Source organism: Trichosurus vulpecula, chromosome 1 (assembly GCF_011100635.1).
Source record: "Trichosurus vulpecula isolate mTriVul1 chromosome 1, mTriVul1.pri, whole genome shotgun sequence".
Lineage (NCBI taxonomy): Eukaryota > Metazoa > Chordata > Mammalia > Diprotodontia > Phalangeridae > Trichosurus > Trichosurus vulpecula.
The window spans coordinates 77,961,965-77,988,856 of record NC_050573.1 but is presented as its reverse complement, the minus strand read 5'-3'; the positions used below and the strand labels follow the sequence as shown (position 1 = coordinate 77,988,856).

At 45.2% G+C, this 26,892-nt stretch overlaps 2 protein-coding genes across 4 annotated transcripts; one reads left to right on the top strand and one right to left on the bottom strand.

Moving 5' to 3' along the window:
• The first annotated feature begins 14,735 nt into the window (after positions 1 to 14,735).
• SHFL (shiftless antiviral inhibitor of ribosomal frameshifting) lies at positions 14,736 to 18,339 on the top strand. 3 transcript variants are annotated; one of them, XM_036763680.1, is made up of 8 exons: positions 14,897 to 15,056; positions 15,697 to 15,829; positions 16,118 to 16,167; positions 16,668 to 16,703; positions 16,796 to 16,948; positions 17,034 to 17,137; positions 17,463 to 17,614; positions 17,803 to 18,339. In XM_036763680.1, exons 1-8 carry the CDS (start codon positions 15,027 to 15,029, stop codon positions 18,006 to 18,008), a joined length of 864 nt encoding a protein of 287 aa, XP_036619575.1. In that variant the 5' UTR covers positions 14,897 to 15,026; the 3' UTR covers positions 18,009 to 18,339. The 3 variants fall into 3 exon arrangements, with proteins under 3 accessions (XP_036619560.1, XP_036619575.1, XP_036619567.1); XM_036763665.1 differs by lacking the exon at positions 17,803 to 18,339 and having other exon boundaries at positions 14,736 to 15,056; positions 16,635 to 16,703; positions 17,463 to 17,796; XM_036763672.1 differs by lacking the exons at positions 14,897 to 15,056; positions 17,803 to 18,339 and adding an exon at positions 15,063 to 15,261 and having other exon boundaries at positions 16,635 to 16,703; positions 17,463 to 17,796.
• A 56-nt stretch (positions 18,340 to 18,395) lies between these two features.
• Positions 18,396 to 26,132, bottom strand: ANGPTL6 (angiopoietin like 6). The gene is made up of 6 exons (XM_036763653.1): positions 26,073 to 26,132; positions 24,141 to 24,761; positions 23,310 to 23,502; positions 22,861 to 23,048; positions 22,493 to 22,763; positions 18,396 to 18,762 (listed from the first exon to the last, which is right to left on the bottom strand). The coding sequence occupies exons 2-6, from the start codon at positions 24,747 to 24,749 to the stop codon at positions 18,578 to 18,580; spliced, it is 1,446 nt and encodes a 481-aa protein (XP_036619548.1). The 5' UTR covers positions 24,750 to 24,761; positions 26,073 to 26,132; the 3' UTR covers positions 18,396 to 18,577.
• Positions 26,133 to 26,892: the final 760 nt, after the last annotated feature.

The following is a 26,892-nucleotide window of genomic DNA, read 5'->3' as shown; positions in this document are numbered from 1 at the left end:
GCTGAGGAATGACAGTAGGAAAATGTTAAAAGTCTTTATTTTCTGTAATTAAACTATTCTGTTTTTGTAAGAGCAGAAAACTTTGTATGTACAGTAAAAACACTGTGATTCATAACATACAATAGTCTCAAATCCGTGCCAAGGTGTTTCTGACAGTGTTCATTGGTGTTGCATGGCATGATGGGATGCACAGTGCAAAATGCACATTATATATAGTGAAATCACATGATGCAACAAGGGCAAGCACCATCAGAAACACCTCGGATTCACTATGCATTTGATTTTGAATTAATTTGTGGTTCGCTGTGCGTTCAGAAACCTTTTACTGTTGACAAATTTTTCTCAGCCCCCACATTCAGTTACATGGCCTCATATGGGGTTATGACCCACAGATTAAGAAGTGCTGCGTTAATATATGTCTTTAAGTACCCCTCCATTAGACTGTAAATTCCTTGAGAGATTGTTTTATTTATCATAATAAATATATAATATTTATTGTTGCTGTTCAATTCTTTCCAATTCTTTGTGACTCCATTTGGCATTTTCTTGGCAGAGAAACACTGGAGTGGTTTGCCATTTCCTTTTCCAGCTCATTGATAAGGAAACTGAGACAAACAGAGTTAAATGACTTGCCCAGGGTCACAGAGCTAGAAAACATCTGAGGTCAGATTGGAACTTGGGAAGATAAGTCTTCCTGACTTCAGCCCAGGTACGCTATCCACTTCACCACCTAGCTGCCCAATAATATTTATTATAATCTATATGATTTATGACATTCTCTCTCCCCAGGGGTTAGCACAGTAGGTACATAATAAATTCTTCTTAGTTGAATGATGACTTGATTGGCCTGGGAATGTGCTGGAAAATGCAATTCATTTGTCTGAAAGATCTATACCTTCCCCTGAGGCATAAAATCTTCAGTAGGCGCAGAGAGGGGTGGAAGGAGAAGGAGCAATGGTCACTAAGAGCTGGCTGTAGAGTACCTCCTCTTGGAACAGTCCAGTTGCATATCCCAGAATAAGGAATAGTGGGGCAGGGGTAGGGGGTGGGTTGGGGGTGGAAGGACAATGCAGCTAGATTACACTATGTCCACTCCTTACATAATGGAGACAGTGTATGCAGTTTCTTGGTCATACATGTCCTTGTGTAACCAATATCCATGCCATATGCTTTCTTATATTTTTCAAATTATCATTTACCTCTGATCTCAGGGGATGATGTTTTGGGAAGACAGGTAGGTGGGGAGAGGACATCTTCTTGAACGTCATCTTATTGGGAAACTTGGAGAGTGTAGCCAAGATAACTGTAGAAATTATTGTTTTAACATTTAAAAATATATATTTTTATCTCCCTTAGTTTATAACTATATACAAAAGGGGAAAGCCTTTGTCAAATACTGAAAATGAAAGGCAAACAGGCAGCCATTTAGAAGGAACAACTCAGGTGCTGGGCACCCCCTCATGGCCATAAGTGATACTGCAGCCTCCTGCAAGGTTGAAGGTCTCATTTAAGTAAGTCAATAAGCATTTGTTAAACACTATGGGCAGGCACTGTGCTAAGCGCTGGGGATATAGAGAAAGGCAAAAACAGATCCTGTCCTCAAGTAGTTCACAATCTAGATAACATGAAACACCTCTGTACAAAAAAGCTAAATCAGGATAAATTGGAAATAATCAACAGAGGGGGAGAGCACTAGAATCAAGCAAGATTGGGAAAGGCTAGCTGTAGAAGGTGGGGTTCTAGTTGGAACTTGAAAGAAGTCAGGGAAGCCTGGAGATGAAGATGAAGAGGGAGAGAGTTCCAGACATGAGGGACAGCCAGAGGAAATCCCTAGAGGCAAGAGATGGAGTGTCTTGTTCAAAGAACAGCCAGAAGACCATAGTCACTGGATTGAAAAGTACATGGTGGGGCAACTGGGTGTTGCAGTGAGTAAAGCATTGGCCCTGGAGTCAGGAGGACCTGAGTTCAAATCCAGCCTCAGACACTTGACATACTTACTAGCTGCATGACCTTGGGCAAGTCACTTAACCCCAATTGCCCTGCCTTCCCCCCTGAAAAAAAAAGAAAGAAAAGTACATGGTGAGGTTGGCGAGGTGGGGTAGGGAGGTGAGAGCAAGGTGTAAGAAGATGGGAAATATGGGAGGGAGAATTATTTCAAAACCATAGATAGGATTTTAAGCCATGTGACAGTTGTCTCCCTGTATGTTTAAAGGAGATAAAACAAACCAAATCTTCACTGCCTCAAAAGAAAATTCATAACTATATTTTAAAAGACAGGAGATGATTAATTACCTGTAAGAGTAATTCAGCAGTTATTTCTGAATTAAATGCCTATGAATAGTCAGACCACTGACTTATTTGTCAGTTTAAGTTTATTGTTGTTGCTGTTTGTCCTTCATGCTTGAGGAAGACCACAATGACATCATGATGTGAGGGTCAATGTACAGTGTGTGTGATTGTGGTTGATCATACCAATATGAGCTTAGAAGGATCTATCACAGGTTGGACAAAAACAATCCATATGACCATTTGAGAGGGAGATGTTTCTAAATTTGGACATCTCATGTTTTGAGCTACTGCAATTCTGCTTTGCTCATAGAGCACAGCACCTTCTTTGATGTGGGCACTCTGTGCTGAATGATCCTGTCCCACTGTTTCTCATGTCTCACAATTGATACCAAAGTTCTTCAGAGACACCTTGTGAGTGTCCTTGTATGCTTCTTCTGACCACCATGTGAGTGCCTGCCTCATGGGAGTTCTCTGTAAAATAGTCTTTTAGGCCAACGTACACTTGGCATTCAAACAATGTGACCAGTTTGTTGGAGGTGTGCTTTCTGCAGTAGAGTTTGAATGTCTGGCAGTTTAGCTGAGAAAGGACCTCAGTATCCAATATCTTATCTTGCCAGATGATTTTCAGAATCTTCCTAAGACTATTCAAATGGAAGTGATTCAGTTTCCTGGCATGACACTGGTATACTGTCCAGGTTTCACAGGCATACAACAATGAGGTAAGTTCAATGGCTCTGTAGACCTTCAGTCTGGTAGGTAACCTAATACCTCTTTTCTCCCAAACATTTCTTTTGGAGCCTCCCAAATGCTGGGCTAGCTCTGGTAACACATGCATCAACCTCATCATCTCTATGCACATCCCTGGAAAATATACTGCCATGATAAGTTAACTTATTCACAGCATTCAAAATTTCTCCATTTGCTATAACCAATGGTTCCACGTACGGAGTGTGGGGTGCTGGCTGATGGAGCACCTCTGTTTTCTTGGTGTTAATTGTCAGGTCAAAATTAGCACAAGCAAAAGAGAATCGATCCATACTTTGCTGTATCACAGCCTAAAAGGCAGCATTGAGTGGACAATCATCTGCAAACTAAAAGTTGCGCATCAGTTCTACCTTCACTTTAGTCTTGGCTTGTAGCCTTTTCAAATTAAACAATCTGCCATCAGTGCAGTAGTTGACTTTGATGCCATTTTCATCCTTGTTGAAGGTGTCAGACAGTATTGCTGAAAACATCATGCTAAAAAGTGTGGAAGCAAATACACATCCCTGCTTCACTCTATTGGTGACTGGGAAAGTGTAAGAGCAAAGCATGTCTTCATGAAACTGACATACAATACTGATGAACTTCTCCAGACAACCATGATCTTCCACAAGCTCTCACGACTGACAGTATCAAAGGCCTTGGTCAGATTGACAAAGGTTGTATACAGACTTCTGCTCTACTCTTGGCATTTCTTCTGTTGTCGTCTGGCAGCAAACATCATGTTGACTGTTCCTCAGCCCTTTCTGAAGCCATAATAGCTCTCAGGTAGATGAACCATCTTCCAAGAGAAGGATCAGCTCATTAAGGAGGACTCTGGCAAGAATCTTACCAGCAATGTCTAAGAGAAAGAACCCCTGTGATTATCACAGGACAATCTATTTCTTCTCTTTTTTTCCTTTCTTCTAGTTCGATATTGATTTTGACTAAGTTTATTAGTCTAATTAGTCAAAATCAACATCAAACTAGAAAAAAGAAAAAAAGAGAAGATATAAGGGAGGCAGCAAGGTACAGTGGACAAAACCCTGGCTCTGGAGTTGGAATTGCTAGGTTCAAAGCCTGACTATGAAGTTGACTAAATGCGTGACCTTAGATTAGTAACTTAAACTCCCAGAGACTCAGTTTCCTTTTGTGTAAAAAATATTAAAGGATTAGACTAGATGACCTATGAAGTCTCATAATTCTGATATACTATAAAATTGAGTCAATGCCAACTTGACTTATTTAAACTAGATAATGATGCTGAAAATTATAATGAGAGATGGATAAAAGAATGGACATTGTATCTAATATAAAGATCCTACTATGCTTATTGTTTATCAATTTTTGTAGTCAAAAATTTTTAGTGGTGAAAAATATTGTACTACAATGAAATAATTTACATGCATATTTCAGCTTTACATAAGATCCTTTGAAAGATGGAATTAGAGAGATAATCTAGGCAACTTTTTTATGGCTATAAGTATCAGAGAAGGTGCTGACCTGCATGGATAAAGTATTTTGTGGAACAGCAGTAATCAACAGTACACCTGAAAGAATTACCAATCTATAAGGGATGTCATCCCAATTTCTCTAACCTGTTCCATGAACTCCTAGGCATAAGATGGAGACATATGCTCACTAGAGGTGTTTGCCATTGTCATGGAGGATGATCAGTACAGATTTCAAATGAAAAAGTTATTCCAGTTAGATAATGATGTCCTCCAGATAATCCTGTTTGCAGATGATATTGTGCTAATTGTATCAAGTCCAAGAGCACTAAGAGCACTGCATAGCCTCCTAAGCAAGATCCATGATTACTCAAAAGAGTTCAGGTTAACTATCCATACTGGAAAAACCAAATAGAAGAAGAATGACTATTATCCAAACTATAATAATAAAGAAAGAAATGGGGACTAGCCCTGTGATTTCACTGACCGATGCAACTCTCAGATGAAAACATCTGCTTATTTCCTCCTAATTACCCTCATTGAGAATGACCTCAATTCACGTGGAGACGACTCTCTGGAAGACTTCATATTAGATAGGAGAGTAGAAACACAGGGCTAGTTATTAATGTTCTCTCAGTTTCCTTTTTTTAGGTATTAGTAGGATTCAATATTTTTTATGCATTTTATCTTTCCCCTTCATCCAGATACCTTGTATATCAGTCCCTCAATTATCTCCCAATTGTGTCACCTATAACAAGCGTCTTCTTTTTTTTTCAGGCAGCCAGTACTTTAATTGTGAGGCACACAGAACTCAAGGGGAAGTCTAAGAGAAGAGGAAGGAGGGTGGAAAGTGGAAATTCAGGCTGAACTGCCAAATACCAAATATTGGAGTGGAGGGAGAGGGAGAAAGGGAAGAGCAGGGTGGAAAGGCAAGGAAGACCTGAAGAAACTCAATGGAAAAGAATCATTCTCATGACAGATCATGGGTTAACAGCCACAGCAATTTTCTTGTTATAGATGGCACTTTAAACAGGAAGGAAATGAATCCAAACCACCACTAGAGAAAGATGCAAAAAATGCAGGTAAGGTAATACACTGGGTTTTTTCCCCTCCCAACAAGGGTCTTCTTTATGTACACTTAGTCTAATCCAGCAGGTTTTCCCTTCTTTGTTCTGCTTAATGTCATTTCTAACTCTTCCATAAGCATACCCAGAAATTTATGGTTAAGGTCTATGTAAGGTAGTTCTACTTTCTTTGATGGAGAAAACAGTCTATTACAACGGTTTTTGTAAACTTTTCTTCCGTTTGTCTCCTCACTATAGTCTCCCTTCCATTTTTATTCTTGAATACACTTGGGATAACTTTTCTCAGTTAGCTATCTTGACAAGCTTTCTTTAAAATGGTTTTACTTTATGCTGCTTCTCACCTATGAGATAATGATAAAATTATTAACATTAATCATAACTACCAACTTTATATAGCACTTTGAAGTTTTGAAAAAAACCTTTACATACATTATTTCATTTAAGTCTCATGACAAAATGTATAGGGACAGTATGTTGAACTGGGTCAAGTTCTAATCTTCTATTTCTCATTGTCTGTGTTCTTACTGACTTTCAACGAGTCAATTAACATCTTTGGGCTTTGACTTCCTCCTTTGTAAAATGAGGGAGTTGGGCTAGATGGTCTCCAAGGTCTCTTCCAGCTCTAAATCCATGATCCTATGATTCTATGAACTCTGTAAAATGGATATAATAGTTCTTAATAGCCCCATTTTACCAATAAGAAGTCGCTTTAATTATGTCTACCTCTTCATGATTCCATTTGAGGTTTTCTTGGCAGAGATACTGGAGCAGTTTGCCATTTCCTTCTCCAGCTCATTTTACAGAAAACTGAGACAAACTGGGTTAAATGACTTGCCCAGGGACACACAGTAAGTGTCTGAGGCTGGATTTGAACTCAGGAAAATGAGGCTTCCTGACTTTAGGCTTGGCATTCTCTCCACTGTGCCACCTAGCTGCCCCAAGAGAAGGTTAGCTGAAGTGATTTACCCATTGTCAAGCAGCTAATAAGTGCCTGAGGCAGGATTCAAACCTAGGTCTTCTGTTTCCAACACCATCCGCTATGCCATCCTGCCTCCCACACACAAATACAGAGAAAAGGAAATTGATATGGAGAAAAGCAAACATATATACACATAGATATGTAGTTGGATGGCCAACCCATAGAGTTGTTCCATCAGTATGTATACTATATATACATATACAAACATATATTCAATATATACATATATTTCTGTATATACTGTATACACTTATATATAACATCTAGGCAGGTGTATATACATGGTACATGTATGTATATGTATATATACACATAGGCATGTGTACATACATCTATACATACATACATTCATTGTTCATTGACAATGAAGTGACCCCAGAATTGAACAAAAGGAGACAAAAGAGTTATCTTACTTTCACAAAAAATTGCATGGTGCTTTTAATGATCACAAGCTTCCCCCTAGAATGAAGTTTTATCTTTGTCTCAATCCTATTCTTTTGGTGATACCCTATAACAACAAGCCATGTGTGTTAGTAAGCAAAATGGGCCCCTTAGCACTTAATTCAACAAGTGCCCTTGAAGAGTTTGGCTTTTGTTTGCTTTGAGTAATTCAGTGTATTTCATTGAGTCTTACTAAGTGCTAAGCCCCAGGCCCAAACCCCTATTAGGTGTAAAACCTATGTGGGTGTGGATTGGCAACTAAAGTGGGGCCCAAGGTGGGGCTAACTCCAGGGAGGGCCTAGTTTACATGTCTGGGACAGCAGAGGCTCTTAGACCACGTGGGTTTAAGTCACCTCTTTGTGACGATTTTAGGTCACGTGGGTGAGTCGCATGTGTGACTCACCCCTGATGCTGAAAAAGATATAAAACCAGGGGTTGGCCTCCTCTTCCTTGGAGCTCATTCCCGCAGCAGTGGTGGCTGTGGGTGACTCTGGGCCAGCCCTTGTTCTGAGCTCCCAGGCTGAACCTAGATGTTGGTAACTATGAATCTGTATTTGGTCCATCTGTTGATGTTTGTAATTTCTTTGTATTTTGATCTGAAGTTCAGGGTGCTGGTTTTTTCCCCTGAACTAAGTGAATGCTGTCTGTATGCTGGATTAAAGTAAACTTGTCAACCCCTTCACCTTGCTTTCCTTAGATAAGCAGATCAAAAGAACCTGTGCTGTTGGCAGCTTTCTGGGTGCTGACTGTGGGTGAATCTTATACCCCCACAGAAGCTGCTAGCCGGATTGTGGAAACACCATGGAACACCAAGGTCTCTAGAGAATGAAAGTTGAAGGTCACCTGAAGGGCAATGGCAAGGTGTAGAGTAGTTGGAGTAGGCTGTAGTACATTAACAATGAAGACCAGCACAAGAGAAGCACCATAGAGGATTAATCAGTCAAGAAACATTTATTAAGCTCTTACTATGTACTAGGCACTGTGCTAAGCTCTGGGGATACACAAAAGAGGCAAAAGACAGTCCTTGCCCTCAAGGAGCTTACAATCTAATGGGGGAGACAACATATAAACAAATATATACAAAGCAAGCTACATACAAGATAAACAGGAAATAATTAAAAGAGGGAAGGCTTAAGAGGGGCTGGGGAAGACTTCCAGCAAAAGAAGGGATTTTTGTTGGGATTTAAAGGAAAGCTAGGGGGATCAGTAAGCAGAGCAGAAGAGGGAGAGCATTCCAGACATGGAGGACAGCCAGACAAAATGCCCCAGGCCAAAAGATGGAGTGCCTTATTTGTGGAACAGCCAGGAGGCCAGTGTCACTGGATCAAAGAGCATCTATCAGGGAGCAGAGCATGAGAAAATTGAAAAAATGGGAGGAGGGTAGGTTATGAAGGGCTTTGAATATCAAACAGAGTGTTTTGATCCTGGAGGCAATAGGGAGCCACTGGAGTTTATTGAATGGGAGGTGAGTGGAGTGATATGCTCAGACCTGCACTTTAGGAAATCACTTTAGTGGCTGAATCAGAGGATGGATTAGAGGGAGGAGAGATTTTGAGGCAGGCAGACCTACCAATCAGGCTATTGCAATAATCCAGGCATGAGGTAATAAGGGTCTGTACCATAATGGCAGCAGTGTAAGAAGAGAAAAGGGGACATATTTAAGAGATGTTGGGAAGGTGAAATCAACAGACCTTGGCAAAAGCTTAAATATGAGAAGTGAGAGACAGGGAAGAGTCTTAGATGAGGCCTAAGTTGTGAGGCTGAGAGACAGGGAGGATTGGAAAGCTCTACAACTAAAAAAGAAGGCCAAAAATGTGTTCCCACAACCAATGGACAAGCTACATGCTCCTTTTGTGTGACAGGAGCAGTATTTCATAGGCCCTGCCACATAGGCTGGCCTAGCTTTTCTAAGACCCTATCCCATCTTGGCTAGGCTGATTTTACCTTAAAAGTCATCAAAACTGTTGTTAAGACTTAATTGAAGTAACTGCTTTTTTTTTTTACCCAAGTACAAAAATGGCCCACCATTCTCTCAGGTTTCTGACTACATGCCATCAAGGACAACATAAAAACAGGAAAGCTGCTCCCTACTGAATTAATTAAGGTTGTATCCTGATTTAATATCCTTCCCCTTGTAATGGGGTGATTGACCAATGCAGGCCCAATCCTTTGTGCATTTTCTGTAAAACCCACCAGAAGATATAAATCCATGCATAAGAAAATTAAACTTCCTATCTCAAAAGGAAGACCTAGTTCCTACAGGCCTCCCAGAACATATGGGACTCACTCCACAGGAATTAAGTACCTAGGGTCCCCTCTTTACCCTCAAATGAGAAACCAAATTGTCCTGGCTTAAATCCCTTCCAAGACTTCCTCAATGCATTGGGTTATCTAACTGGAGTCTGGTAGAAATCTTTAGGTGTCTCTTTCCACATAGGGTACCCAAACTTTCTCCAGGGGTCCCTGTCCTATTGGTAATCTTAAAGTTACAAGCAAATTTCCACTGAGTTCCTATACCAAAAGGCATCTGCAATTTCTCCAACAGATCTCTGCCACTACAAGGGCATTCTGAATGGAATCCCAAACTCACCCAACCAATAGGACAAGCAGGCATGGTTCAAAAAGGAAGAAAAAAAGTAAGCACAGAACATGTGTAGGGCACCCCAAAGAGATTAAGCATGTGGAGGTGATTATTTGGGGTTTCTAGACTAATAAGCAAAACCTATCCTTGCATCTACAGTCTGGAAGGATCTCACAATAAGGAAAGCAGCCTAGGTCTGCTTGAATGAAAAAAGAAAAACCAATTATATTTATGAACCATCATAGTATAGGCAGTTACAAGTATAGTATTCTAGGAATGCAAAATCCCTGCTGCTCTTAATGGCTGCAAAGTGTGACTAAATAGTTGGGTGATCTTGAACAAAGGAATACAGAAACACAATGGATACCAGTACATAAGCAGTGAGATAAAAGATCTCAGAAGAACTGGTCTGACTTGTAAAGAGAATACATCAGAAAACAGAAATGCTAATGTTTTTCCAGTGGATCTCTGAAAGCAGACTATGTAGTATCAAAAGTTCTGGGCAAAGAACCTCTCTGATAGGAGCTTGCAGATGATAAGGGCCCCCAAATTGTCCTGGACAAGCCCTGTTGTGTAATCATTCTCTGGGGACTCAGCCCACCAATGCAAGCAGGAGGGAGTTCTACATCTCCTTTCATTACCTGCTAAATGTTCTGAGTGTTTTGTTCCATTCCAGTCTCAAACCTGGACTATCAGCATAGTCTGGACTATTACAATTGGTGTACATGTAATGTCAAGAGAACTAGAGGGAAGTCCAACTCAGTACGTTGACTCCCTGTGAAAGATTTATGAAAGGTCAGAGTGAAGAATCTCACAGAATGAGAAAGGATGGACAGGCTGCATTCCGTATCATTGAAAAGAATAGGTCAAGAATGAGATCATGGATCCATCAAGCACTGAAGTAACCAAACGCAAGACACTATGCCAAGTGCTGAGAAAGAATACTAAGACAAAAGGGAAATGGTCCCTACCCTCAAGGAGCTAACATTCTGCTAATGATATCAGATGTATACCAGTAAGTATAATATAAGGAAAAATGAGAAAGGGGGGAGTCCTAACAACTAGGGGAGAACAGAGAAGGCTTCAGAGAGGAGGTGGCACCTGAAATGTGTCTTGAAGGAAGACAAGAATTCTGAGAGGTAGGAATGAAGATGGAGCACATCTGTCTAGTTTGGCTAGAGTGTAGAGTTCATAAGGGAGACTAGAAAACATTTACATGAAGTAAGGCTGGAAATGGAGGTAAGAGGCAGATTGTGGAGAGACTTAAAGGCCAGACTAACAAGATTATATTTTATCATATAAGCAATAGGGAGCTGCTGAAGATACTTAAGCAGAGGAGTAACATGGCAGCAATGTGGAGAATCAATTGGAGAGAAGAGAGATTGGAAGCAGGGAGACCGATTAGGAGGCTATTATGGTAGCCCAGAGTAGAGGTAATGAGGGCCTGAAATAGAGTGGCAGCTGGATGAGTGGAGGAGAAGAGATGAACTTAGGAGATATTGTGGGGGTAGATTTGAAAAGACTTAGCAATTGACTGGATATAGGTCACGATATAGGGAAGAGTCAAGGATGTTATAAACCAGAATGATGGGGAGGATAGTGGGGCTCTCAACAGAAAAGAAAAAGTTTGGAGGACGAAGTTTAGAGATGAAGAGGCCAAATGAATCCATTTCAGATAAGCTGAATTGGAGCCACTTATGGCATATCCAGGAGGAGCTATGCAGCAGGCAGCTGATGATGTATGACGGAAGCTCTGGAGCAAGACAAGGGTTGTATACGTAGATGTGAGAGTCATCTTCATAAATACTTGATTCCAGCGGGAAGTGATGAGATTTCCAAGAGAAAGAGTCTACGCACAGAAGAGGGCTTGCTACAGAGCCTGGGGAATACCCTTGGGGAGGGGGCAGAACATAAATGATAGTCCAGCAAAGGACTCTGAAGGAGAATAGTCAAACATAGGAGGGGAATCAAGGGAGAGTAGTGTCTCAAAACTCCAGAGTATACAGTGTCAGATGCTTCTGGGAGATCAAGATGAATGAGGACAGAGAAAAGTCCATTGGACTTCGCAATTAAGAGATCACTGTTAACCTTGGAAAGAACAGTAGTGGTGGGATCAGAAGTCAGATTGAAAAGGGATCAAAAATGAGTGAAGAAGAGGTGTCAACAGATATGGTTTTAGTTCTAGTTTGGCAGTGGAAGACGGGAGAGATATAGGACAATGGTTTGAGGGGAAAACAGAGTCAAACAAGGGTTTTTAAAAGATGAGAGATGGGCATATTTGTAGGCAGAAGGGAGAGATACCTTCAAATGATCCAAGAGGCAAGCCCCTGAAGGAGTCAGGAGAAGATGGGATGGAGATCATAGGTAGAGGGGTTGGCCTTGGCAAGGGGAAGGGCCACTTTGTCCTCAGAGATGGAAGCATAGGATAGAGCTTTGATGGGCAAAGTGGAGAAGAAAAATAACCTTGTAACAAATGGCCTCTATTTTCAACATAAAGTAGTAGACAAGGACATCTGCTGAGAAAGAAGAAGGAGAAGGCAACGGAGGGACTTTCTTGAAATGAAAATTTATTGTTACATATTTTGAATCCTCTCTTATGGTCCGCTGTGCACAAGACATGCTTTTTTTGTTCTTACTTTATATTTAAGTTTATGATATGTTTTTATTTCTTTTCTCGATTCTGTATTTATGTTCTGGTGTTTGAGTCTAAAATTAAAAAAAAAAAGTAAAGGTCCATAAAACACATTTGCCTGCCCACAGGGATAATCAGTACTTTCTGTACCTTCTAGGGGGCATGACCAGAATAGCTACTTGGAGTCCAATGTCTGTGCAGGTGACCAGATGATGTCCCAAGCTTGAGCAGTTCCAGTTCGCTCACATCACACAGGTGTGAGAAACTCCTAGGTTCTAATCTTGAGTAATTTGCTCACTACCAAATAAGCATGCTCAGTCCACACACAGCTCATCCCCACTCCTAGTTATCTTTCCAAGGTGTTCTATACTGGGATATAAATAATTAGAAGAACTCAGAAATTACTCAAATGACTAGCCCCCATTCTCACTAGATTTCAGTCAGGTTACCAGGGTGACCCGTAAGAATGAGTCACTCACATGTAGATTAAAAAATGTTTCCTGAATGAAAGTAAAAATGAAAGATCCAGTATTCAAACCCCATCATTCTTGAGTAAACCATGTTGTCTTGAGTAACCCCACAAGTCATTAAAAGTGGCAGAAGGGGGAAGGGCTAAGCAAATTGTGGTATACAGATGGAATGGAATATTAGTGTGCCATAAAAAGTGAAAAAATCAGAGAAGTATAGGAAAGACATAATAAACAATGCAGAGTGAAGTAAACAAACCAGGAAAACTACATACACAAAAACTGCCACATTGTAAATGAAAAGAATTTGTTTAATACTATGTAATGCTGTGATGAGACACTGTCTCTTCCTCCCTTCTTTGCAGAGGCAGAGGTCTGTGGGTGTCAAATATTTCCATAAATTGACGTATGGGTTGGTTTTGCTGAACTGGTTTTTTTTTATTCTTGGTTAAAAGGAATAGCTGACCAGATAGAGGAAGAAAGGTTAAATTCAGAAATAGAGGTGATATAAAAACAAATGATAGAAATAAAAATTGAAAATAAGAAAAAAAATGGTGTGAGTCCTGACCTGGCTAAGTATTGGGTGGTGAATACCTCAATCATACTTTTTCTCTCTATAACTATCCATGACCCAGGTATCTTCTGCCTGCATTAATCATCATGTAAGACAGGGAGCTAGTTATCTGCCTTGTTACTGTGGGCAGATCTCCCTCCCCCACTTTTTACTTCTTGCTCTGGTGTTGTAATCAAGTCAACATTAACTTTGGACTATGAAGGGCATGACATGACTGCCCTGTTAATCAACTCAGAATTCCTGTGATTCTAATGACAGGCCACCTAGGGAGAAGCTCCCTTCCTGGACCACCACTCTCTAATCCCTCACAGCTATTTATGTCAGCCCTATCCCTTCCATGTCTCTACCCCACATTAACCAGCTACCTGCTGGAATCCCTCCAGTAAAGAAAGAGCTCTATGTCTGAAGAACTTCATGAGCATTCAACAAGGGGAGAAAATGACTCCCAGTGACCAGGAACTGTTTAAACTCCTTTGCCACGTGTGTTCTCTATGTGTTTCCTTACCTTAATATTTTGAGTTTGAGCCCACACACTTTGTGTGACTATTTTAGATAATTGTTTTTTTCCTTAACTATCCTCGCTATACCTGCAAGGTAAATGCCCTTTCTAAAAGCCAGTCAAGTGGGGCTGATAATCAGTGGGAAGTATGCTGGTGGGGGTAATAGAAAAACCCAGTCTCTGAGAGTTACCCCTAGAGTCCTGAGGAAAGTAGTTGTCAACTACCTTCTGGGGACCAGCCAATTCAAGTGGGAGTTGGGAAAGTAAGTAACCCAAAGGGAGTGCTACACATACATTTTATATTTCATTTTCTCTGTGCATGTTATTGTGCCTGAAAAGAATGTAACCTCCTTAAAGACAGGGTCTGTTTTCTTGATCTTGTATTTCCAGACCCCAGCACAGTGTCTGGTATATAGCAGATAAGAAAATGCTTGTGGTAGTAAACTGAATGCTTTTTAGAGAGGCGGTTGATAAACTGAAGAGGATGATCAAGGTTGGAGGGGGTGGAGGGGGGCGAGGGGGGAAGGAGGCAATTCATGGCACCTAGAGCAGGAAAAGACCTTGGAGAGAAAAGTCTAGAGTCCATGCTATATGAGGATTTGTCAACGGAACTAGAGATGTTTAATCTGAAGAAGAGAAGATGTAGGAATGGCAAATGATGATAGCTTTCTTCAAATATCCGAAAGAATCATACATATGGAAAATATTCTGCGTAGCCCCAAGGAACAGAACTCAGAGCGCACAGGGTGAAAGTTACTGAGAGGCAGCTTTGGGGGAAAACTTCTTAGCAATTGGAGCCACCCAGGCTCGATAACCTTCTTAAAGACGACTTTTCTACTCTGATACAGGTTGCACTTGAAGACCTTGGGGGCCCTTCCAGCTTAAGGCTTCTGACCATTTGGACGCGGGGCTTTTCTTCCGGTTTGGGATGATATTCAGGACACTCGTTGCGTGGTCAGTTTCCCAGTTTCGCAACCCGCCCTCAATTCAGGGACTCCATCTACCCCGCTGAGGTTTAATTCCCCTCAAACTTGGGGGCTGAGCAGGGCTGGGAAGACTCCAAGTCTAGCCTCAGGCTCTGACAATCTTCACCCCCTTCTGAGGCCCCGCCCTTTTCTGAGAAACTGAAAGTGGGCGGAAAAGCGGGGCGGGGGGGGGTTCTGTTTGTTCTGGGCAGAGACAAAAGCGGTGGAAAGAGCAGAGGAACCCCAGTCCGGTGTTTAACTGGGGCGCCGTAAGGTGAGACCCTCGGGAGCCGCGGGAGCTGCCGGTGCCGCGGGAACAAGGATGGCCGGAGCCGGGTCCTCCAGCGTGAAGGTGAGAGGACAGGGGCCAGGAGCCAGGATGCGCTGCGTGAGGAGCCCAACTCTGCCTCCCCCCCAACTCCAGGCTTGGCCTCACGGGAAGGAGAACCCAATGGAGACCAAGATCGCCTGGGACCGGGACAGGGAGGGGACGGGACCCCACCCCCAACTCCTCCCTGATCCCTTTCCTGGAGCCTGGGGAGGTGGCGAGCGGGCAGGTACGGTGCTGCCTTAGGGTGTTCTGTCTGAGGGCTTCTCACCTGCCTTGTAGTTAGGGCCCTCTCTAACCCGAACTTTGGCCTTTTCCAAGAAACGCTGTCCGGTCAAGGGCCAAGGGCCCCGCTCACAGATGTCCCTACCTCTCTGCAGGCTTTTCTCCTCCCCCAACCAATCACAATGGAAGGGAGAGGGGATGAAAGGAAGGAAAACTGACACCAGATGCATGTGACTTCTCTTCTCCCCCTCAGACCCTGACAAGGACCTGGCTTGTGTGCCCATTTTCATCAGTTGCCTAACTGATACCCAAGGAGTAATGGAATTTACTGCCTTAGCTCAGATACTGTCCAATGCGAGCCTTCAGGTTTCTCCAGGGTTTCAGCAATGGTACTAATGATTTTCCTGTGTCTCCCTCCCTTACCTCAACCTCTTAACAGCTGGAGAAGAGTGTCAGACGCCTCAGGGAGAAGTTTCATGGCCATATGTCTGTGCAGAAGGCAAATGTCTTAATGGAGAGATACAACCACGACCACGAGTTCGTGGCTTCCTGGCTGGTTAAACAAATGAATGGTCAGCGGGAAACACTGGGGGGGGGGGGGGGAGTAGAGGAAGCCCTGGAGGGTTCAGGAGGGCTTCCAGGGCTTATTGAGAGTCCTATTGGGTACTAGGGGTCCCCAGAGGTACTGGGAGGGGACCTAGATGCTAAGAAAAATCATGGAAGGGGTGTCCCAGGGAGTTCCAGTGTCCAGAATTATCAGTGGAACCAGAGACTACTGGGGGATAGGTGACTGTTTAAAGGTCCTTGGTCCTAGTATGTCCTGTGACAGCCCTTATGCTCTCCAAACTTGTTCTCTGAAGAGTTCAGATCAGAAAAAGAAGATGTGCACCAAGCAGACCCAGCTGTCCAGGTAATTTCCTTCCCCCATATGCCCCATAGTTGCAAGGAGATCCAACAGTCCCCAACTCTAACAAGCAAATTCCAGAGGAGATAGAGGGCTTATGACCCAGGTTCCTGGGCTCAGGGAACCTCTAGACTAAAGGAAGAGACATAACTCTGGGAGCCTCTTTATGTAACCCTCATGTTCTCCTTTCCCCAGTATGCCCACAATCTCTTTTGCCCAATCCTATATGCACTTTTCTCCTTTCCACCCCCAGTGTGGGATCCAGGCTGGCCCAGGAGATAGTGCCATGGGAGAGATTGGGGGGGGTAGTCTGGGGATCTTGAGGAAGGGTCTGAACTGTGAGCTGAGGCCTTCTCCCTGGCCAGTCCTTGGTCCTTGCTTCAAAATTTGCTTCTTTGCCAAGTGAAGAGCTCCAGGAGTGAGGGTACAGGGGCACCTGGACACCTGAAAGATCAATGCTGACCCCAGCCCAGACTCCTGTCTCTATCTCCCCATTCCCTGCCCAGGATCAACAAAATGTCTTGAAGGACAGAGACATTGAGGTGAGAGGGGAGCAGGGGTGAGGGTGAGGCCATCCATTGTATCCATGCTGGAGGCTGAGGTGCCCTGACCCTATCCCCAACTTCCTACTCAGGAGGTGGCTGCCACCATGAGCTTACCGCTGACAGAGAAAAATCTGCGCATGTTGGATGATGCCCAGAAGGGCCATATCTCTAAGGAAGACTGCCAGTTTGCCTGCGGTACCTGTGATAAAATGTGGTGGCGCCGGGTGCCTGAGCGCAAAAAGGTGAAGGGGCTGGGGCCAGGACTGAGGCTGGGCCCCACAGAGTCCCTGGCAGCAGTCCTGACCCTGCTCACACTGAGCTTTACAGGTGTCCCGTTGCCGGAAGTGCAAGGTGAAATATGATCCGGTGCCCAAAGACAAGATGTGGGGTAAAGCCGAGTTCCAATGTTTACAGTGTGGCCACACCTTCACGTGAGTTCTCAGACCCCTGTCACCTGACCCTTGGCCCCAGTCCTCATAAAGGTCAGTGCCATAGAAGGATCAGAACCAGAGAATCGGGATTAGGATCCCAGCTCCCAGCTTGGGCAAGACATTTCCCCACTTTGGGCCTCAGTTTCCCTATCTGTAAAAAGAACAGTCTAGCTGTAGATCATCTCCAAGGGTTCTTTAAATCTCTCATTCCAACCCCTAGCCTCTTTCTTTCATTCTTACTTTCTCAGTCCCCAACCCTTGATCTCTGACTCACACTTCCTCCTTGGCCTACTACCTGTTCCAACCATTCTTGCTTTCTCCCCAGGGGTTTTGCCCAGATGGGAACTCCATTCCCATGCTACCACTGCGGCACCTCTGTCCTGCCAAATCGCATCCTACCCCCACGCCGATCCCAGAATGAGAAAGGTAGAAAACACACACACACCTGCTTTGGTGGTGACTGCTACAACCGGCAAGGTCAAACCCCGAGTCCCTCTATCCCTTTCTTCCCCTTGCCCCACTTCTCCCTGGCCCCAGTAGAGCTGACATCTACCCCGCTTTAGCCTGCTCCCCTAGGACTGGTCTCTGGCTGAGCACAGAGAGGCCTCAAGACCTCAAAATGTCTCAAGACAGAGAAGGCTCAGGCCCTACATCTGCCCCTCCAGGACCCTCCACACCAGGGACTTCCTGTGTGCACCCCAAGAGCCGGAAACAGAAAAATATGCCTGTTGTCTTGTGGCCAAGTGCTGTCCATGAGAGCACCGGCTCCACTGTGGCCACCTGTCTTAGCCAGGGCAGCCTCATAGAAGACCTGGACCACTTGATCCTGGAGGACCTCAAAGAGGAAGCAGAAGAAGAGGAAGGCAACTAGGAGCTTTTCATTGTTCTTTCCACCCCGATATCCCTTACAGACTTGGAGGACCAGTGTTGACCTGTGGGACCAATAGAAGTGGGGGGTGGGTCCTGAACAATGGTCTGGGGAAAGACTGACAGGTCACTCAGGGGAAAGCCTCTCCCTATGATGTAAGAGGGTCCATACGTGTGCATTTTAGCATAATGGAGGTGGGTAAGGAGCTCTTAACCCCCTCCATGTGAGAAACACTGCGGCCCCCATACCCACATGCCATATACATAGACATACATTATGATGCTAACGTTTTATATGCCATGTTCAAAATTACAAAGGGGCATGCCCTATTCTCGAATGGCAGTATCTCATTCCTGTAGGGCTAAGGATTACGGGGTGGTGGTGGTGCTGGTGGTATGAGCTTGATGGGATATGATTTGTGACATGGGGAGGTGCTATTTATAATGCTCTTGGCTTTGCAGACCCCAGACTCATACAAACTCTAGGATACAAGATGCCAGGCAATCAAAGATGGTCAAAGATACCTCCCTCCTCCCCCGCCCCGCCAAGATCCAAAAGGTATAGGTCAGAAGTCAGAGGGGCCGAATTAGCATAGCCACCTTCTTAAGTGAATAGGCACCACCTCTAAATTCAGCCCAGTAGACGCCATCTTGATAACGGCTTCGATAGTGGCCCCCTAGGTGCCAGACACCATTGAGGTTGGAATGGGCACAAGCGTGGTACCACCAGCCACCTCGCTGATACAAAGCACAGTTACCTAGGGGAAGAGACAAAAGATAAGGTTAATATACTTTTAGAAAAGGGGGATAAACAGGTTATGCTGAGTAAAGCAGTGATCCCCAAGACCCTAACTCTGAAGCAGGAATCTTGGGTTCTTCCCCTCCTTTCCCCTCCAACTGTCCCTCCCTTGACAGGGTAAGATCCTAATCCCTGAACGTCCCCTTTCTCCATCCCCTTCCCTCTTACTGCAATAAGAGCCACAGTCTCCAGGCTCTGCTCCACCCCCACCCCACCCGCAGGCCTTGTCTTCCCTCACAGAACTAGCTGGATGGAAATTCCAAGGCTGTTTAGTGCAACCCACAGTTGCCCAAGAATAACCTCTACACACATCATGAACAAGGAGTCATTGATCCTTCACTTGAAGATAAATAAGTGAGAGGAAATCTGCTACCTTCCATGGCCCATCTCACTTGTGATAGCTCTAAGTGGCAGGAAGTTTTTTCTGACACCAAGCCCACCCTGTCTCTCTGTAGCTTCTACCCAAGCAGAACAAGACTAATCCATCCTTCTTCCTCATGGCAGGATCACACAGTTAGGAAGTGTCTGGGATCAGATTTGAACTTACTTCTTCCTGACTCCAGGCCCAGACGCCTATCCACTCTACTTATCCACTCCTATCCACTTGCTATCCTTCAAATATTTAAGGATAGAGATCATTGTCCTCCTAAGCCTTCCCTTCTCCAAACTAAATACCCATTTCCTGCCAGGATTTTTATATGGAATCCCTCCCAATCTCCTTCCCTTCCTGGTCAAAATCCTCTGCATTCACTGGTTGGTCACAATGTCCTTCCTAAAACATGGGATCCTGAACTGAAAACAACATAGATGGAGTGGGCAGTGATTGTCACTTCCCTCATTCTCACCCCAAGCGCTGCCTCGTTAATGCAGCTCAAGATCATTGGGTCAGAGATCTAGACCTGGAAGAGAGCTCAGAAGCCGTTTAGTCCAACCCCCTCATTTTGCAGAGGAGGAAATGTGTTCCAGTCTTTGACTGCTAAATTATCACATGGTTGATTCATATTGAATTTCTGGTCCACTAAGATCCCTGTCTCCTTCTCACATGAACTGTTGTCTTCCTCCCCATCCTGGACCTGTGAAGTTGATTTTTTTTGGAGGGGGAAAGGTAAGGCAATTGGGGTTAAGTGACTTGCCCAAGGTCACGCAGATAGTGTGTCAATTATCTGTGAAGCTGATTTTTTTAATCTTAAATGAAGACTTTACATTTATCCCTATTAGATTTAATAAGATGAACACATCTTTCTGTCTATGGCTTGTTTGAGCCATCCCTCTCAGCTTTGAGTCAACTATGAGTTTGATAAAGATCCTCTCTACATCTTCATCTAAGTCATTGATAACAGTGTTGAACAGTTCTGAGCTAAGGACAGATCCCTGGGGACCTCAGCTAGAGACAACTCTACATGAGATTATTCAGCCTTCTACAAATCCTCCTATCTGTACTGTCTTCTACTAGTTCACACCCTTCTATCTTTCTTTTTAAGTGTATGTGTCTGTGAGACCGTCTAAGAAATTGTGATTGTCAACAGCAAGTCTGAGTGCACAGCCTTGTGAACAGGGGAGTCTGCATCTTTGGGTCTATATGCTCGTGACCCTGAATTTGTGTCAGTCATCCTATGGGTCTGAGTCTGAGACTGTATGTCATTGAGACCATCTGAAGGTCAGTTTTGATCTCCATTGTAGACAGGAAGCATGGATCCTTTCCTTGCCCGGGACAAAGGTGATTTTACCATCCTATTCCCCTTTTCTGTCCCCAGAGGGAGTGGTGGTGGACAGTTATTACAATGGGGTGACTGAAAACAAGTGACAAGATTGGAGGGAAGTGACTTCCATAGCAGCTTTTAGGTCCTTGAAGCAATGAGGGGATATCCTCTCTCAGAGATCTCCAGGGATCTGTCTATTCTGTTGGGCAAGGAGGAAGGCACGAGGGAGAGAAAGCGAAACTCTAGTAACCTGGGTCAGAGATTGTTCCTTCTTACCACAACCACCTCCTGATTTTCCCTGGCTAATGTCCTGAAATGGGCTCCAAGGAGAGAACCAGTCTGGGACTGTTCAAGATCTTACATCCTGGTCCACCAATCAGTCTGGCCCCTTTGTGATTTCTACCACTATATAGTCATGACTCAGCTCTAACCCTCTCCAACCCCAAGATTCCAGCCATAGCCTTCCCAGAAGTTGTAACCCACCCAGGGTCATACAGCTAGTAAGTATATGAGGTTGGGTTTGAACTCAGGTGTTCCTGACTCCAGGTTTAGCACTCTATCCAATGTACACCCAGCTGCCTCTTTCTAGGTTCCTTCATTCCCATATGAATCAGCAGCAGCAACAATCATCAGATTTGACAATCATCAAGTAGACAGACGGCCTCTCTATTGCTGACATCAGGTCAACAACCAGGTTTCCTGGTGCCCCTCATTGGAGGTTCGCTGACCACCTCCTCTCCTCGGATGCCTACTGGATGGCTTGGCTCCTGTTGGCATCTGTGAATCTAGAGTCACTCTTGAGAGCCCAAGCAGTTGCTTCCCCTTCAATAGTCAGCTGCTTGATCTCTCTGCCTTAAGTCTTCCCACTCTCATCAATCCTACCAAAGTGTTTTTATTAAATTCAAGGTCTGACCAAGTCACACACCACCCCCCACCCAACTCAATAAACTCCAGTGACTCCTTATCACCATCAGGATCAGATGTAAAATCCTTGATTTAGTGTTCAAAGCCCTACATAAGCTGATCCCTCCCTACCTTTCCAATTTTCTCACGTCTTACAATCTCCCACCAATGTATTCTGCAAACCGGTGACATTGGCTTCCTTGCAGCCCCTCCATCTCCTGACTCTGGTCATTTTCACTGGTTATCCCCCAAGCCTAGAAAGCTCTTCCTCTTCATCTCTGCCTCTTGGCTTCTCTCACTAGAAGCCTTTCTGAATCTCCTTTAATTCTAGCTCCTTCCTTCTGTTGATCATTTCCAACTTATCCTGTATATAGCTTGTTTGGACATAGTTGTTTGTGTGCTGTCTCTGCCATTAGACTGTGAGCTCCTTGGGGCAGGGACCAGCTTTTGCCTTTCTTTGTATCTTCAACTCTTAGCACAGTGCCTGGTGCATAGTAGGCACTTCATACAGTAAATGTTTATTGATTGTCTCACTGACATCCCAGGGTCATTGCAAATCACTGCAAAATTCACCTCATTCTCCATACTTGCTATAATCAAGTTTTTCAGTCTTCTGTCCTTGTTGGTAGCTCTTGTTGGGAGCTCAGTTTCTCAGTCCTCAGTCCCTTTCTTTCCCTGCCTTCTATCCTTTCTTTGTCCCCTCCCTCACAAGAAAAGGAAGCTGGGTGACTTTGTTGGTAGAGTGCTGGACTTGGAATTAGGAAGAACTGAGTTTGAATCTTGCCTCCGATACCAACTGTGTGACTGCTCGAGTCATTTAACCTCTATCTGTCTCGGTTTCTTTACCAGTAAAATGATAACAGTAGGGATCTTATGCCCCTTAGGGGTATTATGAATACCTAATGAGATAGTATATGTAAAGCTCTTTGCCAGACTTACGTATTATTATTACCAAGTCCCCCCTCAGTCTCTCCACTCCACCATTCCCCAACCCCTGAATCAAAGGAGTAGGAGTGCTGGGTGCCAGCCCTCCTGTTCCTACTCAGCCAGAAGAACCCCCCACCCCCTTGCCAGAACAGGCCTCACCAGAATAGGAGTCCCGGTCCCTGTCCACAGTGCTGAAGGGTTTGTCATTATGCCAGGACAGAGAATCACCAGCATCACCCCTGTAGTGGCCAAGCCTCAGGCGGTAGTGGTCACTCTCAGGCTCCAGGGAGAATGCATCATAGCGAGCATGGACCCCACGGCCCCCCCAGTCCTCCAGTAGCACCAGAAGCTCGTGATCCCGGAGCTGGGTCAACAGGTGTATGTTCTCAAGACCCAGCCAGTGCTCGCCATCAGGCCGGCCAAAGCCCACCTTATAGGAAGGGAGACCAGTCTTCAGTGGGCCAGAGCCACAGGGAGGGATTTGAGCCCTTCAAAGCTCCTAGCCCACCCCCTCCCACCATACCTACCTTGTAGTTCTGCCAGTTGGTAAAGAAGTTCACAGAGCCATCCTGTCGCCGCTGAATGACCATCCAGCCTCCACCCTCCAGTTGCTGTTCACACCACACAGGCACTGATTTCTGGCCCAGTCTCACTAGGTAAACCCCGCTGATCCCCTGCCTGCCCTTTTGGGCCTCCAGGCAATCCCGCCATGGGCCTAGGGGTCATGAAGACACACATAGTCTGTCCTGGCAAGGGATGAAGGGGTCATGGGAGGACACACAAGATGGCTAGGATAATGGGCCAGGAAGAGGAAGGTCACCCTGGGCATAGATTTGGCCTAAGTTTGGTGGGGGGTAGAGGAAAGGGAAAGAGATCCCACTGTACCCACAGACCCCTCCTTATTCCCACCATCCTTCATAGGGACTTGAACTCTGTTCCTTGCCCCCCCAAGTCATAAGCCTGAGCCAACTCTTACCTGTTGCCTGTGTGGGTGTTCCTGGGGGGTCTGTGGGCAAGGGAGAGGCCAGGACCCCTTGCTGCCTCTGTGGTTGGCCAGGTACCCTGCTCTGCTCCCTCTGCAGCTCCCTATCTTGTCTTCCACTACCACTGCTTCCATTACCCACCAGCCCTCCAAGCCCTGAGGAGCTCAGGTTAGGTGGTAGCAAGACCTGTAGGAACCAATGATTCACTAGGGGTGTCTGACCACACTGACCTAAGTCCTAGGATGACCTATCTATTCTGAGGGACTGGAGGGAGAAGGGCCAACTCTGTACATTTTTTTTCCTGAAAGACCTACTCCGTATCCCTATTCCCAAGGGACTTACCTATTTCTAAGCTATTTGTCTCTGCCCTCATCCAAATCCTGGATTTGGATCTCAGACTGCTTATCCTGGGATCAGGGTCTGAGCAGTACCAATAATAGAATTCCGCCATACACAACCCCTGCCCCCATCGTTCATTGTAACCAAGGCTTCACAACAGCATCTAACCAGTAGAAGAAAGAGTTAACCTGATAATAAATGCTTCTAGAACTGAAGTAATGGTATAAGCTCTGGGAAAAGGAACACTCAGTCCCAGAGAGGATAGAAAATCCAGGTCCCCAAACCTGCCCCAAGTTAATCAATCAATTTTTCTCCTTCCCAGTACTCAGAAATTTGGATATGAGATAGAAGTTATGCTGAGTCTAATTGTACTTGGGCAGTTACCCTCCTCCCAAGACAATGACCATCTTGTAAATAATAATCACTCTCTAAAAGTTTCACCCCCAGGGTAATGACCATTCCCTCAATAGTGACCATTGCTGTACCTGTCCTGTTGTCCTGTTCAGGTCCTGTACCTGTTGCCCCCTAGGTCCTCCTGGACACCGCTGTTCCAACTTGGTGATGACCGTACTCTGGTCATTGACTAGTACAGCCAGAGCATGGTACTTGGCATCCAATTGGTGGTACTGGGCAGTGGCACGCTGAGCTTCTGCTAAGGCCTTAATGACTTGGCCTTTTAGCTGAGCCAGCCCACCCCCCTGGGAACCTTTAGTTCTTTCATGGGTTAGCTGTGGTGTCTGAAGCTGGCTGGGCTGGGAGCCAGGGTCCCGAGTCTCCCCACAAAGGGCCCTGACTTCACTGACAGCAAGCCCAGTTGCAGCCACCTGTTCCCTCAGTTCCTTGATTAGCACCTCCTGCTGTCTGAGCTGGGTCTGAAGAGCCTGCAGCTCATCTGCCCCAGCATTGTCTCGACAAGGAGCTGCTGCCTTTGCTCCACTCCAGCACACGGCACCCACAAACTTCTGCTGGGGAACCACAAAGGTGTAAGTGCAGCGTGGGCTGGCCACTGTGGACCTCTGATCAGCCAGGGCAGGGCCCAGTCCCTTCAGTATGGCCATGAGAAGCAGCAGCCACTTCCAGATGTGGGTGTCCATGGCACTGGTCCCCTGTAACAGAAGGGGGCCAGGTTCAGCCTGTGTGAAGACAGATCCTGCCTTCAGAAGACTCATTTATTGCCCCTGCCAGACTCTTCCCTTTGAGAGAATCCAAGAACCCCAAATGCTTAATCCTAACTCTGACATTTAGTAGCATCATGATGCTGGGCAAGCCACCTTACCCCTATGAACCTCAGTTTCCTCATCTGTAAATAAGTGATAGCCATCTCGTGAGCTTGCTGTGATGAAACCTTTTTTAAAAACCTTATTTATAGTAGTAGGAATATCAGTAATAATGATGATGATGTGTTAAGCATTATTAATAACAAGGATAATCATATTATTTCTCCATGAAATTCATCTTCTAATAGCTGTGAATCAGGTCTCTTCACCCTGCCTTGGTCTGGGTCACTGCCCACCAGGCCTGGTTTTTCCTCAGGTCTCCAGACAAAAAAAATGGACATTTCTGCTGCCTCATTAAATGTCTTCACTAAATATCCACAGCCTTTCTCTGCCTAGCACTCCTCCTCACACTGAATACCTTGCCCATTCTGGGAAGGTTAGGAGCTGACTCAGGGCATGCCCACAGTTATTCTACATGTGGTCATAAGTGCACTCAGCCAAGCCAATCAGGACACCAGGGTCACCCTGATCTTGCTAGTCCTCTGACTCAGAGATAGACTCTTCAGACTGAAGGATCAATGGGGCTGAGAGGCCAGAGACTAGATCTATCCTCTCCTCCTTCCCTGATCACAGACCCCTCAAAAACAGTAGACTCATCCATCTCAAAGGAAATTCCTCAGCTGCAGGCATCTATCCGGGGGAAGGGCAGCCACAGTTCCCACGTCCATATCTATCTCTCTGTTCCCCAGAGGACAAGGCCAGGCTGCCCTGCTTTCCTCCTGCGATATTCCCAACATAGGATGATGATAAGGACGTTTTTTGTGTTCATGTATTATATGTTCAAGTACACATGCCTGTCTGAGCACATGCATGCCTGTAGTGGTCCTCAGTGGGTCCAGTGTCACTCAGATCCATTAGCACACAGAGTCTGTCCCAGGAGTCGGCAGCATTTGGCATTCTGAGGTTTGGCCCCAATTTGGGTAAGGTGAGAATGTTCAAGTCAACCCTGGGCTTCCCTAGCACTTAATGGCCTCTAAGTGCTCCTTTGACCCCTAAGGCTGAAATTGCCTCCTGTGGGAAGGCATGGATAGGCCTAGATGTGCTGTAGTCAAGCCTCAGAGGGTCCAGTCTGTGTCTACCTTTCTGAGGGGTGATGGGAGCTCCCCATCCATCCTGGGGGTTTAGGGTCAGGACACTCACCAGTCACAGCTCACAGCTCCTCAGGCTTGCCCCTCTGGCCTGGTCCGTCCTCACTTTCTGTGATGGGGAGAAAGGAAATCTTGTTGCAGAGATGCTGCTGACCGCCCAGTCCTGGTGCCTGTCCCTCATGTCCCCGCCCTCTCCAGACCAGCCCCTGGAGCTGCACAATCTCTGCCCAGGAGCCCAACTGTAAACATCGATGGGGTCTGTTTGTAAGAATTTCTGCAGATGCTCAGAACCTACCCCATCCATGCTTCCCTTCCCCCACTGGTCACTGACTCTTCATCCTGACCCCCTCCCTCCCTACTGGCTTTTGCTCTCTCCTCTCCCCTTCTGACCATTGACAGCTCCCTGTCCACAGGCAGCTATGATGGGGTCCAGGCAGGGCTGATGGCTGTTGTCACTGCCAGGAAGGAACAATTCTCCTTCACAGGATACAAGGCACAGAAAATGTGATGGAAAAGGAGGGCATCCTGACATGGAAACCAGAGGTCATGGAGGCCTGACAGACACTAACACAACACCAACACCAACATGAACATACACGACTGACTAGCCTCATGTACTCACAGACCCCTGCACAGGAACACACAAGCTGTGCTGCATACGAAAATAAAATTTTATACCCAAATATGGGCATGAACCCACATGCACATATATTTATGCAGAAATATGAACACACAGATACTACTCTCCTATTATTCCCTTCTCCGAGATTTAATAGGAGAAATGGCCAAATCTTGTTCCCAATATCCTCTTCTTAAACCAACGCCCCTACACACACATACATACATACATACACACACACACACACACACAC

Excerpts from the sequence above, each read along its gene's own strand:
- ANGPTL6 (XM_036763653.1), bottom strand. The coding sequence starts at position 24,749 with ATGGACACCCACATCTGGAAGTGGCTGCTGCTTCTCATGGCCATACTG. Across the intron at positions 23,049-23,309 it reads AACACCCACACAGGCAACAG|GCCCATGGCGGGATTGCCTG; the intron begins GTAAGAGTTGGC and ends CATGACCCCTAG. Across the intron at positions 22,764-22,860 it reads CCAACTGGCAGAACTACAAG|GTGGGCTTTGGCCGGCCTGA; the intron begins GTAGGTATGGTG and ends CCTTCCTATAAG.
- SHFL (XM_036763680.1), top strand. The coding sequence starts at position 15,027 with ATGGCCGGAGCCGGGTCCTCCAGCGTGAAG. Across the intron at positions 15,057-15,696 it reads CCGGGTCCTCCAGCGTGAAG|CTGGAGAAGAGTGTCAGACG; the intron begins GTGAGAGGACAG and ends ACCTCTTAACAG. Across the intron at positions 16,949-17,033 it reads GGGTGCCTGAGCGCAAAAAG|GTGTCCCGTTGCCGGAAGTG; the intron begins GTGAAGGGGCTG and ends TGAGCTTTACAG.